The sequence below is a fragment of the Drosophila miranda genome, chromosome 2 (assembly GCF_003369915.1).
Source record: "Drosophila miranda strain MSH22 chromosome 2, D.miranda_PacBio2.1, whole genome shotgun sequence".
Classification (NCBI taxonomy): Eukaryota; Metazoa; Arthropoda; class Insecta; order Diptera; family Drosophilidae; genus Drosophila; species Drosophila miranda.
The window spans coordinates 27,285,767-27,301,242 of record NC_046675.1 but is presented as its reverse complement, the minus strand read 5'-3'; the positions used below and the strand labels follow the sequence as shown (position 1 = coordinate 27,301,242).

General features: G+C 44.5%; 1 protein-coding gene across 2 annotated transcripts in view; it reads right to left on the bottom strand.

Annotated features, from left to right (window-relative positions):
- LOC108157024 overlaps positions 1 to 14,804 on the bottom strand; it is a 28,001-nt gene extending 13,197 nt beyond the window's left edge. Inside the window, exons 1-2 of one of the 2 annotated variants that reach the window (XM_017288832.2) lie at positions 14,669 to 14,804; positions 2,963 to 3,783 (exon numbers count right to left, since the gene is read on the bottom strand). In XM_017288832.2, the coding sequence (XP_017144321.1) occupies positions 2,963 to 3,227 (265 nt within the window). In that variant the 5' untranslated portion in view covers positions 3,228 to 3,783; positions 14,669 to 14,804. The remainder of the gene's footprint in view (positions 1 to 2,962; positions 3,784 to 14,668) is intronic. The other variant, XM_017288834.2, reaches the window with a different exon arrangement.
- Positions 14,805 to 15,476: the final 672 nt, after the last annotated feature.

Below are 15,476 nucleotides of genomic sequence, written 5' to 3'. Positions count from 1 at the left end.
CTAAGTACCCTCGTACATGGGTATATAGCCGATATGTAGAGAGCCTTTCAGAAGATAATGCGGAGACCGAGACAAGACAATCTGAACAATTTTTGAATGGGTCATCTTGTCCGATATATTTCTGCACACATGTGTGGTTGTGGTGTTACGTAAAATGGATTTACATATACCCGAACACCGTCTTCTCTGATTTAAGTGATCGACTACATACTCGTAATCCCCTGTACAATGAACATACCCGTATATTTATATGTACGTATACATATGGCGGGGAATCGGTCCGAGTACGCTATAGATGCCAATCCGACTGTAAGATAGCCACGAACTATCCAGACAAAAGTACGAATTAGTTTGCACCGCCAAGGCTATAAATATTAGAGAGTTTTCCTCAATCGTAATGTAATAATTATCGGATACCGTCAAATTTTAATAGAACGGTAGAGAATATCTGTAGCTCATAATGAACCTGTGATATTAAACGCTCTTGTATATTTGTGAGTCTGATCCTGTGTACCTACATATGTGTACAAAATGAAGTACAAATAGTGTAATGTGCGGATAAAGGATGGACACAATTGCATCGGAAATCAAAGCACAACCTCTAAGCAATGCCCAACAGAAATGTTCTGTGGAACATGTACACATGTTCTGACTACATACGAGGATATTTGTATCTTTTATTGGTTCAATGCGGTGTGCCTTGGAGTGCTTGCAGTATTAACGAAGTGGGTTAGTGCACCGAGCTTCTCTCCAGTCGATTTATTTTTCGACTTGCCTCCTGGCGATCAGTCAGTATATTACATACATGTATATGTACATTACATATGTATATCCAATGATTTATGTAGCCTATACGTACAATATAAGTTATACGTAATTATAAGTAAGCGCCGATGACTGCTGCATGCTCTCTCTCTGCCTTTTGGTTTCGCTTTTCCCAAAATGGATTGATTTATTTGTTGGTTAATGTAGGGAGGGGGAATTTCGGTAAGACAATCAAGGCAGACCGCGATCTCTTTAAATTTTTGTCGTGAGCGATGGGGAAAAGTAGAGAAAATGAGAGGAATCTCGACCGCTAATTTATTTCGCTACATCTATCTCCCTTCTCACACCAAAACCAGACGTTATATCTGAATACCCTCCGCCAGGAGGTGCTCGTGATTTGTTCATTCTGGCTATCATAATCATCAGATCTAATCGAGATTCTCTACGTGACGATTCTGAAGATATGGTCATTGTATGATTCTGCTTTTTAGGTCTTCTTGTATCTTCAGAATTGTGGGCGTCACAGATTTTTGGCTCTTGTGGCAGCGGGGCAATAATATTGAAATACAAAATGTCACAGGATATGGTATATTGACTCGACTCGGCTATTGATGGTGATCAAGATCACATCCACAAACTAGAATATCCTTATAATCTTTGAGTAGCGCGTAAAAAAAGGCCCACCGCTACCTGTAATGCCGGTTAGCTGGTTGTAGCACAAGACGAAGAAGTCTTTGTCCCGTCCTAAAGCATATTACATCTGAACACCAGCGAGTGGAATTCGCAAAATGTATACGTACAAAAGTAAAATATGTTAGAGCAACAATATTGATGGCACTGCTGGAGTGGGTAATGCCAGTGGGTAATGGAGGCAAGGGGCCCTCTAAAGTGTCCGGGATAAGTTCGCCTCCATTTCAGACTCATCTTAAGGCGATGTTTTGGCCGTCAGAGTCACGCGTATTTTCACAGCTCTGTCGCCTTAAGTTGGAGTCTGCAGCACATGCCGAGCCCTTGACAGCGCCGTGTGAACGCCGCAAAACGACAAGGACCTTTCTTTTCAGTGTTTCCACGTACACGCCAAGACGAAAATCAGAGCGCATCTGAAAAGAAGTGACTTTGTAAACTGGCTGGTAATTCCAATCTCCAAATCTGTTACTTCGCCACAAGAAACTGATCACTGATTCAATTACCATTGACCCTAGTTAAAATTGCGCTTATTGGTACACAGTTACAGCAGGCAGACTGTTCTGAGTATGTTCGAAAGTTCGAGTATTCTTTCGAAAATAGGGAAAGTAAAAAGTATTAGAGATCAGCATAAATGTCCGAGCTGCTCTAGATGTGTCTATCTGGCTGCGTAACAACAGACAAAGGTCAAGAGCGAATTGTGGTGGCAACATCAGATATTGCTTTTAATTTTAGCCATATTTTGTAGCATACGAAAATCTAGGAAAGGCGACTAGTGTGAATTATATAGACGGCAAATTGACTCCAAGATGAAGTTAAAAACATATTCGTGCCACGAGTAGTATATGACAATCAAGCTCATAACTTTTCGAGTGTCTAAATGAACATACACTCTGCTCTCCGATTCCGCTGTCCAGTTAATTAATCTTGTTTAATTTATGATTGTTTGTTTCGCCACCCCAATAAATCATTAATGGAGAACATTCATAAATATTTGGTGGCTCTCACATTCAGATCTGCACCGGAAAACTTTAGCCGCATGAGTTCATTTCGCTACCAGGAGCTGAAAACGGGGAGCACAGACAGAGACATACCGCGGAGGGGATCGGGAAGGGAAGATAGGGGCAACGGCAGCTGGACACCACTTTGAGTGGATATTTGCTCTTAATTATGATTTATACATAAATATTTGCCAGAACAGAACCCAATGAGCCGGCAGTGCGCCCACTGGGTCGAAAACCCGAGGCGCAGACGAGGAGGCTTTGTGCCCCACGGAGCTATGTAAGTTTGGGTGGCAGTGGCAACGGCAGCGGCATCGGCCAAAGACCCCTGCATCTCTTACTTATTTTTAGCTAAAAAGCGCCGCAGGACTCGGGAATGACAGTGGGGCAAGGACCGCCGCAGATAGAACGCAGAACGAGCGCAAATTTGTATGTTTGCATGATGCCGACGCTTTTGTGAGAGCTGTAGCTGAAATGTGGAAAAAAGGAGAGAAATAGAACAAAGCGTTTACCCAAAGGATCAACTCGATAAATAACTTCCGGCATGACGGGCCGCGTCAGCAGGCACACAGCAGCCAGGAACAGGGCTGTCCTGCTCCAAACATGGTGCCAGGAGCACGGGCAGGAGCAGACCAACTGCACGTGCCGCCAACGGGGAGGTCCAGAGCGGTCTTGCTCGATCTGTGGCGGGGGGGCTGGTGATGATGCTGGGGCTCGGGCTGGGGCTCGGGCTCCCAGCTCCTTTAGATGCTGTAGATGCTGTGCCAGCTTGGCCATTGCCACCGGCCACAGTTGCTGCTGCCCCTGTTATTGGTGCTGTTGTTGTTGTTGCTGTTGTTGTTGTTGTTGTTGGTGCTGTTGCTGTTGTCGGCGCCTCGTGCTCGACGTATGGGCACCGCTATCGCTGTGTAGCGTCTGCTGCTGATTTGATGTTCTTTATGGCCGCTTTTATTGTGCACCCTCAGATTTGGCCATTTATGTGTGTATTTTGAATTTTCATATTTATGGCCATCGTCAGCGGCCAAGCGTCGAGTGCGATATGATAGCAACTGCCGATGCTTCTGCTCATGTCCATTCTCACAGTCGACGCTACCGAGGGGACCTCAGTAGCAAGTGGATTCTGTATACATATGTATGTATGTGTGGATGTGAATGTACGAGGACGATTATATTGCACTGGTCGGAATTCGTGAATGGGCGCCTATGTGGGGGTGGTAGCCTTTACTCCGTGTTCTCTGAGTCCTTTTTTCCTTATTTTTCGCTTTTTGCTTTCTGTTTTCTGCTATTCCCTTTATTTGTATTATCTTTACTTTTTTGCGGTGGTCGTTTTTCACTGAAAGCAAAACAATTAATTATATTTCACACTCGCTTTTTTTACACTTGTTTTGCCTTTGTTTTTGCACTTCTATTAATTTATATTTTCAAGTGTACGCACACTCGCGCAAACAATTCATTACGCGACGCTGTTAACTCGATTATTTAAAAAAAAAGATTAAAAAATACATATTCGCTGGAGCTCGCTTCCACCGCTTTTTATTTGCTTAACGATGCTGGAAATTATGGCATTATTTGCTTTTCCAATTTCACTCGGCGTCTTAATTGGGTTTGATGTTGTTTATTGAATTTCAAATTAATTTTAAATTGAAGCAAATTTGCCACTGAAATCACATTTAATTAGTTCGGTTAACAATTCAATGCCTTTTGACTACACTCTTTTCTCCGCAAACTGACAAATCCGCTCCGCTCCGCTCCGTCCTTACGCCCATACAGTACGTACATAAACACACACATGCACATACACATACACATACATGCATACGTGTGCACATCGTACATCGTACCGCAGCTTTGACGGGGATTATCGGAATAATCCCCGCCAGTAGCCGTGGCCTCGCCTTCGGCCGCTCCCGAAGCTTAGTATTGTCACTGAATTGTGCAGTTCAGGTTGAATTGCTTAAGCCTCTGATTGGCTTGAACATGTCTTGTGTCTTTATGTTCGAGTACGTAATTATAGTAGAAAGCGCCTGCATCGTATTCCCCGTGGGAGCTAAGCGGGGAATGAAAAACAGGAAAGGACTTTCGTTTATCTGGAGAACATTAGATATAATCATCCTTTATAGAATCAGTCGATCAGCTGAGAAGCCTAGTTGGATTGCGCAACAGTTACATAGGAACTAGATGCATCATTAGACTTAATGAGAGCCAGATTTTATACATATTTATGTACATATATACGTAGGTGAATTGGACTACACCTAAAACTCCATCTACCCTTAGCAAGACCCAATCGAACAGAAACAAACTAGATATTTCTTCCCCGTGCAGCATACTCATACGACTTTTTGAGTATTAAATGTATTTATCAGCCAGAAGGAGTCGTTTCTGATCATAATCAATAGCCATGTTTGTCCGTCCGTCTCGCTAGTCGTCAGAGACTAGATGAGACTCTAGACTTTAGTGTGCAGACTCCTCCTATCATACTCTTATATTTCTCAGCTTTAAGAACATCTCCTGATTCCAGCAATGGGCGATATATTTTTACCATATTAAATACTTTTGGTAAAATCAAACGATGTTTTTTTTTCCTTTTTGAATTTTGTTTAAGGAAAATGGGGTCTTATCATACATCTACCGTGAATAGATTGTCGAGCAGAGATCCCCATGCGGTTCCGGTAGATTAAAAGTACACAAAAAGTATCAATCGTGGTCGTTTAGTCATGAAATTTAAACATTTATGTATGTGTATGTATGTAATAATACAGCCAGAGGGGCACCTGGTCAGAGTCCGACCGATATGTCGATGAGTAATGGGACAGTTTACGAGTAAACACACGCACACAGATCTAAAATACAAAAGAGGAAGTATCCTTTGGGTTGGCCGGCTTTGAGGTTGTAACGTCAGTCAAGGGTGCCACAAGTTTGCCCAAACATTCATTAACGGACACTTTCTGATAGTCCGGATAGGGTTGTATTCCGACGGATGAACTGATGAAAGGCAAACAAAAGTATGGAGAGACGAGGTCCGTATGTACGAGTATAATGCGTGCGGACACCAAATAATCCTTGGTATCCTTCAAGTTCTATGCACGCCAGCCTCACTCAAGCTCTCAAAAACGTATGGTGTCGAATACGAACGAGTACACATATACGAGTATGTATACATGCGTCTATGTACATACATACGTATATATGTATGTAGTCCATGCACACAGCCAACGCAAAAACTCACTCACAGTCATGAGTACGCTGTCCTCCTTTGCTGGAAAAGGCTCCTCTAGGTTGGCCTAATGTATTTCTTAGCGTTTCCTTATTGTTCGCTTGCTTGCAAGAAAGCCAAAACCGCAAACTTTCAAAGGCAAACTTCATATTTTGCAAACTGTGCGGAAAGCACTTCTCGTTCCCACAGCCCCTGATGGAGCTGGCAAGCAAATGCCCTGGCTAGCCCCAAATGCTCCGCCTTCCCAATGGGGTACCCGTACCCGTGCCGAGCACCAATGCAGCACTGCCAGCAATGACACCATTATGGCTCCAGTGCAGCTCGAAGCTCGACTTGGGGCTGCCATCTATCTGTGGGATACTTCCTTCAGACGTTTTAGAGCTTTGGCTGCGTTGTCGTTGCCGCTGTCCCTCATAGTGATGAACTTTTTTGCGGAGCTTGGTTATGGCTCTGCTGGTTTTCATTTCCCACAGAAATTAATATGCAAGAATATTTTGGCCTCCCTTTAATCGGTGTAAAGAGCCCTCGTGGGAGTTGTATCCTCTTTGAAGCTGGAGCCTTATGATTGAGAGTGCGGAGCCCCCTCCAGCCCCGGCAGCAGCTCCAGTTCTAGTGGCAGCCACAAAGGCGAGGTCGAGAGCCAGCTCGAAGCTCATCGAACTGCAATCGAATGCTCACTCGAACACAACACTGATGTGGGGGCAGGCTTGGAGATGAGATGGAGATGGAGATGGTCGAACGCCCCTGTTCGTTTTTCAGCATTATCAAGTTGAGTTTCATTTGCGGATTTGCTAAACGGCACGAGTACTCGTATTTGTCTGAATTTATTTAAGCGGAAAGCTGCGTCCATAATTTTCTCAACTTTTGTGCTCAGTTTAATTTGGTGGAAAATTGAAATCATATTGAAATTTGCCAATCTGCGGTCTGCGGCCAACTGTCCATCAGGCCTGAATTTGACTACATTTGTTTGCCTTTATACTCTTTCAGCGGGTACGGAGGCTATCAGAGGCCAGTTTATTATATACTATATTCGGCAGGCCGCACTCATTTATTTTAATAAGAAAATAACACCTCGACGGTAATTTGTTTGTGTCAAACCATTTCTGGCGCCAAGGCTCGCCAAGCATCCACCTACTTCTTGCAAAAGTGCTGCATGTTTTTGGAACCTGGACAGTTGGGAGAATTGAGAACTTCAAATATTTTTGACATCTGTATTTATATCCGTATAAAGTATACCATTCATCGCCATGTGCCCTCCGAAATAGCAAGGAATTGCATACATATGTATGTATGTATACGAGAATTCTTTGATTGATGGTCTTGAGGGCGGGCCCAGGCCAAGGCCCCGCCTGATAGCCGAAAAGATAAATGTACGCAAAAAGATCAGGCGCAGCTGTCAGAGAGAAAAATCAAAGTTATCAAAGATATGGCTCAACGGAAGCCAACCCTTTCGGCGCGGGAAGCATTTCGGGCGGGAGGGAGGCGGTGATGATATGAATGGCCGAAATGGGGGCGTCAGAGGCCAGTTGGACGGCTAGTACGGTAAATATTTATTAGCTCAATAATTTGGCAACATTTCTGCAGGATAAATGTGCAAGTCCCTGCGCAATAAATTGTTCCCAGCCGCACACATGCTCGCATACACACGAGTATACTCGTATGTATGTCCATACGTAGCAATAGGTATACCTACTATACGTTTCATTAAATAAATAAAGCAAGATGAAGCTAGCTGGTGTTGGGTGTGCGTTCTCGTATTTGTGCTTTATTGCAAGGACACGGAAGCATAATAAAAACTTGTTGAAAAATTTACGGCCTAGCCACGCCGAAGAACGGATCGGACAAACAAGCTGCGGCTCAGTCTCCACTTGGTCGCTGGTCACGTTTCGGACTCGACCACGGTTCTGTGCCCGGTCTTTGGCCCGGGAAACGGACAGAGACAGGGACACGGACACGAACGTGTTTATTTATGTTCGGGCCACCGCTGAAAACTTTAGTCGTTGTACGTGTCAAAAACTTTTGACAGTGCAATGCCTCCGCGACTTAGGAAGTCAGCAGCTGGCGCTTTCGCCGCAGCGTAAGTCGGGGACCGACCCATCTGTAGGCCAATTGAATTGTGCCTTCGAAGGTCGGACGGGCGAAAGGTCCAGAGCGGATCGGACCTCCGAAATAAAACCTTGACAAGACGCCGCACCAAAGTTAGGACACTTTGAGTAATTTGGTTAGCGAATCTCTTCCAACTTTCTCTGGTAAGTAGAATTTGTTATTAAATAATGTCTAACACATGCGCCAGTCCCGGTCCAAAATAACAAACGGCCAACGGCGAACGGCAAACGGTCACGGCCAGAAGGCAAAGCCAAAGCGAAGGACGCCCATATCCCTAAATAATTGATGAGCGTTCGGGTAATTCTCGAAGTATGTGCTCTATGGATGTGTACATGTGGAATATTAAATGTCGCCCAGATTCAGTTGCACTGAGAGCCACCGTCTCATCGGTTGAAAGGCCGGTGCGGAAGGTTCCGGATGACCAACCTCAAGTCGTTATGCCCCTCCTCTCAAGTACCACAAATTCAATGGGAAAATTCCAGAGAGAAAAAAGAGCATAAATATATTTCTGATCTTTTTTTAACGGTGACAAAAATATAATCTAAGCTTAATATGAGCCATCTTGTTAAATACCAGGAATGACACTCAAGTAAACACTTTTGTCAAAAGGGATTCCCTTCATTAGTGAGACACCGCCAGACTGAACTTTCGTAAGAAACTTTTCCTTTACAGTCATCAGAAAAATGTAACCGCCGATACAGTGAATGCCTATTATATATTCGCATATTAGTGATAATCTGAATAATGGAAATGGTTGAGTTGTATATACTTTTTTACTTCAGCATTACCGAAGATAGCAGATTCTGCTTCTAGATATTATGTAAAATAAATTAAAACCGATCGTTTACTGCACGATCTGAGCATGGTAGCTGGTCATATTCAGATCATTGCGTGAATCCCTAAAGCCTCAACGACCGCAATTTTAAGTTCCCTGGCATGGGAAAAATTTAAGTGTTTGTCTTGCTACGATAATGGAGTGCCTAATAATATATATATACTCGTATGTATTTACGTATAATGGAAACATTCAAATGCATATCCGCGAATCAAGAAGGGTGGAGAGGAGCAAGTGAAACTGTAAAAACTGTGTGTCCGTGGCAGGAGAGAATGAAAAAAGAAACACATATTTTCCAATTTACGATTTAAGCGGTGGAACACACACGCGTTTTGGGGGGAGCGTGAGCGTGAGTGGGAGCGAGAGCGAGAGCTCGAGGACGGAACATTGGTTGGGGGGGGCCAGAGAAGAAAGTGTGGAACGGGTTGGCTGGGACAGCAGATGCTGCGCAGCTGCGGGAAATGACGAAAGAACAAAGAAATGCCAGCAGAGGCGATGCCGAGGAGGGAAAGCCTGAAAACTGAGCCCGAAGGACGCCTTCGCCTTCGCCAATGTCGATGTCGATGCGGACGGTAAATGTTGGCTCTGGCGATGGCAATAAAATGAAATTACAACTTAATTGTCATAAATAATTCAGGAGATTCCATGCCAGCCACGCGAGACTCGAAAACTCTGCGTTACGAGGAAAATCAGAGCACGGAGCGCAGTGTACCAGCAGCAACCCTTGGATCGTCCCTGGCTCCTGTCACCACTTTCCTGCAACTGAGCTCAACGAAATTTTAAAGCATCCCCATCCACATCCGCATCCACAAAGGCAGCTTCAAGGAACGAAATCTGTACACCGTAAATGCAGGGGCAATATTGCGTGTTTCATTATTAACAAAGTTAATCCCCTGACCTAGTTAAGTCGTGTCAGAAGAATACACACACACACACACACACACACACATAAACTGTGGCGGAAAGAGTGGGGAAAAGATGCCAGCAAACATGGGTAAGCCGCCGGATGCCTGAAGAAAAATTGGAGAAGCGCCAAAACCAAATAGCTGACTCCGGCAAGTGTCTAAGCATCCAAAAGGAATCCAGTAGAATAATTTTATATAATTACTGCCGAATATACTGCTTATCGTCGACACGGGGAGACAGGCACACGGGCGCGGCTGGATGCACCCGGGAAATCATCTTTTTGTGCGTTGCAAGCATCTGGTCAAGACCAGTGCGACCTCCTCAGCAAGGACATAAAAAGGTGGACGGCGCCAAACAGAGAAGAGCGAAGTAGTCGACATGGCCTTGTCTTTCCACATATTATTCTCTCATTTATGAAGCTTTTTGGGAAACGGTATCTTAGGAATAGAACAGTCTGAACTTGGCAGTTGAGGTAGGATTGCTATAATATATGAGCAAGAACCTCCGATATCGTAAAGTACATTTACTCATAATTAGCATTGATATGTGACAGGTTACTCGTCGGTACCGGGCAGAGCGGACCACTGCCACTGCCAAGCAACTATGAGAGTCTTCAAGGGAATGAGCGATATCCTTTCTAAGCATAAGTCCATATTTATGTATTTTGAAGAATTGGATTTGTTCATTTCGTTGCGGAAGTATCAATAACGTTTAAATTCATTGGATTTGCATGGATAATAACAAATGCATATGAGCCATTTATACTGCAGATGCCAGATTCGAGATCCAGGTGCTTATAAAAACATTAGCCATTATCATTCGTGTTTACAATGATTATCCCTCTCCAGTCCCCTGAACACCCGCAGTCCGTCCATCCAATGCTTTGTAGACAAAGGCAAATAATACTAAATTAGCAAAATGACAAAAGTTGTTTAACAGCCGCACGCACTCACACGAAAGCCCTTCAACAGCAAGCCCCCAGTACGACCCACTCGCACTCACACCCCCAAAGCCCGAGGCCCGAGTCCCGAGTCCCGATGCCTCGTCAACTCCCCTTTTTTTGGCCTGATTGCCAGTTAAGAATGTGCAAACAAACAAACTGACAAAGAGATCGGCCGTCGGGGCGGCGGGGCGGCGAGGAGTCGGGGACTGATTGGGCGGGAGACTGTCGCCCTCCCAGTCCCTCCCAGAGCTTCCGTGAAGTGGGTAGGAGTAAGACCCAGAAACTGCTTACGAAAACACAAAAGTAAAACATGTGTTCTGCGGGGCTCAAGAAGCCAGGGAACAAATAATTCCGTGCCCTTTTCCCAATAAATCGCTGTGGGGCGGGAAGAAGGAAGGCCCTTTAAAAGCAACACTCTGTTGAACAAACAATCAACCAATTTATTTTAGTTTAATAATAATAATAATAAATGGCAAAAACGAATAGAAGTGCAAGGAAACTGAAGCCCCCCGACAGCCACAGAACGGTCAGAAGCCCCAGTAGCAATCTACCTCAATGGAGGACGGTACTTGTTCCCATTGGCCCGGCCAATTATTGAAAACACTGCAAATATGCACATACGAACCCAATGCTTATATGTACATACTACTACTCATACTTGTACATGAGCGTACGAGTACATACAAAATCGACAAACAATACGCTTACTATACACTTTCGTTCCTTTAAAATACTGTAGTTTATTAAAAAGTGTGCAAACACCAAAAAGGGCATCACAAGGACTCTCAATTCTCAACTCGATTTGAAGTTAATAAACATTTTAACGCAGAATTGATTTTTATTTGCCAACTTCCGCACTCAGAGAACCCTGAGCAGCGAGGGCCTCGACCATTGTGTGCCTTGCAAATTATTCGAATCAGTGGATTCTCCTAAAGGGCTGGAGATTGATTGGTTGGTTGACATCGAACTGGATGTCAGCTCATGGGAGCTACTTTTATGACACCATACTCGCATTTTGTGTCCTCGGGGCCAAAAAGGCGTTCCTCAAGAGGTGCTTACAAATAATTTTGTACCTTGTAATTGAAGCGCAAATGTGTATTGGTGTATTTTTTTTTTCATTATCAATAGCCAAATCGATAAATCATGTCTGACTGGCTGTTTGTGTTTTACACTGCACCCGGGGTATATCCAGAAAATGTTGTGGTAATTACTCTCTGAATATTTTCCACATTCCTATATAAACTATCACCGCAGTACCCCATTAGGAGGCCGGGAAGAGGAGTTTTCCTTGAATCCAATATAGAACCAATCTATTGAAACAATATTGATAGATACAAGCCTGCATCCGAAAGCTGTGCGAGATAGGTTCCTCGGATGAAGAGACATATAAATGAATTCTAAATAGCATCTTTTGCATACACATGTACATAAATATATATGTATTATTGTATGTGTAGCGGAATCAGGTGCCATTTATGCAAAAGACAATTATTTTCGTCTTGCGACGCTTCTCGAGAGACTTTCGATCTAAATTTACACATGCCATGCTCATTGGTACTCGTGAGTACATATGTATGTATGTACATATGTACATATGTATGTACAAGTACGTACATATGTATGTACAAGTACGTACATATGTATGTACTATGTTAGTGCTTGGTACGAATAGATTCGCATAAAGTCCACTCAATGCTTGTAGTTGCATGATATGAAAATTGTACTCAAATTCCTTCACAGTCGAAAAAGAAGAGCCGATCTCTAAAGAGGCTATTCAAATGAATGCCTCCGAGCACGCTAGATACGCTTATGATGCGAGTATTCTCTCGCTCGGTATTACAAGCTTGCACGCTCGGCTCATGCATACAAAGAGGTGGAAAGGTGGTTTCCCACTCATTCACATTCACATTCATATGCACATACTCGCACTCGCACTCGCAGTCGCACTCGTTTATCCAGCTTGATGCTATTAAAAGTTCTTATCTATTGTTGCAGCCATTTTGAATAATTGAATAGGGCCCATCAGTTCTTTGCGTTTTTTCCGTTTCTTTCGTTCCTTGAAAGAGAGTTCTGTCCTGGCCTTTCAGACCCTTCAGAGTAGACAAAAGCTCTTCTAGATTGTTGTTGGCAGCTGGCTGGTTCCTTCCTGCCTTCCTGTAATCCGTTGCCTCTGGCTGAGCTCAAGAATGTGCACTTACACGGTCAGGAGCGCTTGCAAAGGAAAAAGTTAGCATGAGGCGGCGTGTAATAATTAACTTAAAGTTGCTGGGGCTCTATCCGAGTAATTAACTCGAATTGAGATTCCGCTATTGCGAATATTCCGCCATTTTTGGGTTAGTGGCGACCCACTCCCACTTGCCACGTCTTCTATCTCATCTAGCACGATAAGCTTGCGATAATTTAATTACACGCGCAACGCGAAACTGAAGTTTCCGACAAACCCGGCTGCGGATTTGGTGTTGGGAGATATGGGGCTGGCTGGGGGATGGGGTGACAGAGACAGAGATGACAAGACTGAGAGTGCTCCGAGCGGCACAGAAGCGAAGGAGCCGTCTGAGACAGAGCCCGAGGCGGAGGCTGCGGTTGTCCCTGCTGCCTGCCGTCGATGTAAGTGGCAGAAATGTAAATTACGCGTATTAATATCAATTTATAATCCGAAATTGAAACCAAAAAATGCTTCTGCACAGTCAGGATGGTTGACGATGATGCGGCAAATCCCTGATAAATCCTTAAAAATTACTTTTAATTTCACGACGGCAAATGCAAAGCCTCGAGCTGATGCGGACGCCGGTCACATGGTCCTCGGTCCCCACTCAGACGCAATCTCCATTCCCAACCAGAACTGACTGCACTGTGTTCGGAGGGAGAGATGGCGGTGGCAGGATTGTACCTCTGACATCCAGCTCACTTTGCCTGCTATGCTATGCTATGCTGCCTCAATCTTGTTCTTCTCCGAGGGCAGCATCTAGATTAAAGTAAGTCAAGCGATGAAAATAGATTAGGCGTATATTGCGAATGCTGCGGCCAGACCAGAGCCCATTCCCCATTCCCCAACATCCAGCCTTTCAGCCAGCCCCAACCCGACGTGAGCGATAAAGCACGGCCAAAGCAACGCAGGCGCCATCCTGGTGGTCGCCGGCAGCAGAGGCGTGAAAAAAATGCCCCTAAATTTAATTTGAGTTCTGCGCCGTACGTGCGTCTATTTGTTTGATTAGTCGATTTTGTGGACTTTGCCGCTAATTGTGCGCCCCCTACTCCACTGACAGAGGGTCTGCCGCTGCGCCATGTGTACCGATGTACGTCTGTGTGTACATATCTACATATGCATGTACAGGAGTATGCGTGTATTGACCAGGAACAGGAATAAGAATATGAGAACCGGGCTCTGGGCCAGAACCGGAGCAGAGCACCGCCTCCGTTTATGCTAATGAATTCGAGTTGGCAACGGGCGAACCACATTCGCGGACACAGGCTGGACCGAACCGAACCGGACCGGACCGGACCGGACTCTTCTCGCACCATGAAATCTCACTCGCACTCGAACACACTGTTGCCGTTATTTTTGCAATATTTGCATAATTGCTTTTGTTGCTTTCATTTGGTCGGCTTTGGCTTTCGATGGCATGGCGCTCGGCGCTGGCAAATATTTGCACAGCCTCCGCCTCAGCCTGCGCTCAATTTTTGGCCAATTTCACAAGCTGAAAACTGCACTCGCCGCCCCGGCGCTCCGGCGCACGGTCACACAGATGCACACAGATGCACACGAGAACACGTACACGAGAACAGGCAGGAAAATTAACGTATTCTAATTAGCACGTTGCCGCTGGCCGAGCTGTAAATTTATGTGCATTGCACAGAAAACGCGTATAAAACTGTAGCATAAGCAGAAGCTGGAACTGGAACTGGTACAGACACGGAAACGGAAACGGCGCAGGCCACGAGACAAAGACACCGACACCGCTGCGCGATCATTGGATGTTCTCCGGACGGCTTCAGTGCTCTACTTTTCCAATTTGGCGCGACCGCAACGGCTTCAACGACTGCTTGCCGAAGGAGGCGACTCTTGACGCGGGTATGGTATGGCCTTCCAAAGTGTCAACAGCATTTGCGGTGATGCTGATGTCACGCCGACGGCGATGGCCACCGACGGAGACAGACAGAGAGACGCAAGAGACGCAGGAGACGTCCGAGACACAAACACAGGAACTCACAAGACAAGGCGAACGAATTGGACTGTGAGACGACGTCGACTCCGAGCACTCCGACTTCGCGCAATTCTTCCGTCAGTTTTCCGACTCGACTCCGCGGCTGCGATGTTAAGGTACCACTGAACCCGACAGAGTGTCGGAAAATGTTTGTTCATGTTCATTTCCTTCTAGTTTCCTGCAGCTGCGCTTTTCCACGCTCTCTCTCATTCTTGCTCTCTCTCCTCCCGTAGAAGTGGGACGCTCTCTTGTTTCTCTTGTTCGTGTGCACGTGCACTTCGTGTTTCCACTAGTATATTCTGTATGTTTTTTATTTTTAGAATTTTTATTTATTATATTTTTGATGTTTTGTCACTATATAAGAACAGTACATTTTCTATGCGGATATTTTTGTTATATTTGGTTATATTGTTGGCTTACCTTGTTTACTTTTCTCAAGGTTTCCTTTTATTTATTTATTTTTTATTTAATTATTTTTTTGTTAATATTGTTATATATTTTGTTATGTAAAATATGTACTTCATTCGATAATTTTTTTTTTGTTTTTATAATTTTTTGCACTTCAAACAGAGTTTTAATATTGCATGCCTTTACAAATCATGTAGGAGAGCGTTTAGATTCTCTTATAATGGAACACATGGGCCACGGGCTGGCAGCGCGGTTTCGTCCACTCTTTGATGCCGAAATTGCTACTCTGAAGACCTAATTTGAATCTAATTTATGTAACTATTGACATCAGCTGAGTGTGGACAAGCACTTATGACCGCTTTTTGTTTTGGTAAATTACTAGCCACCGTGGCCCTGAGCATATATG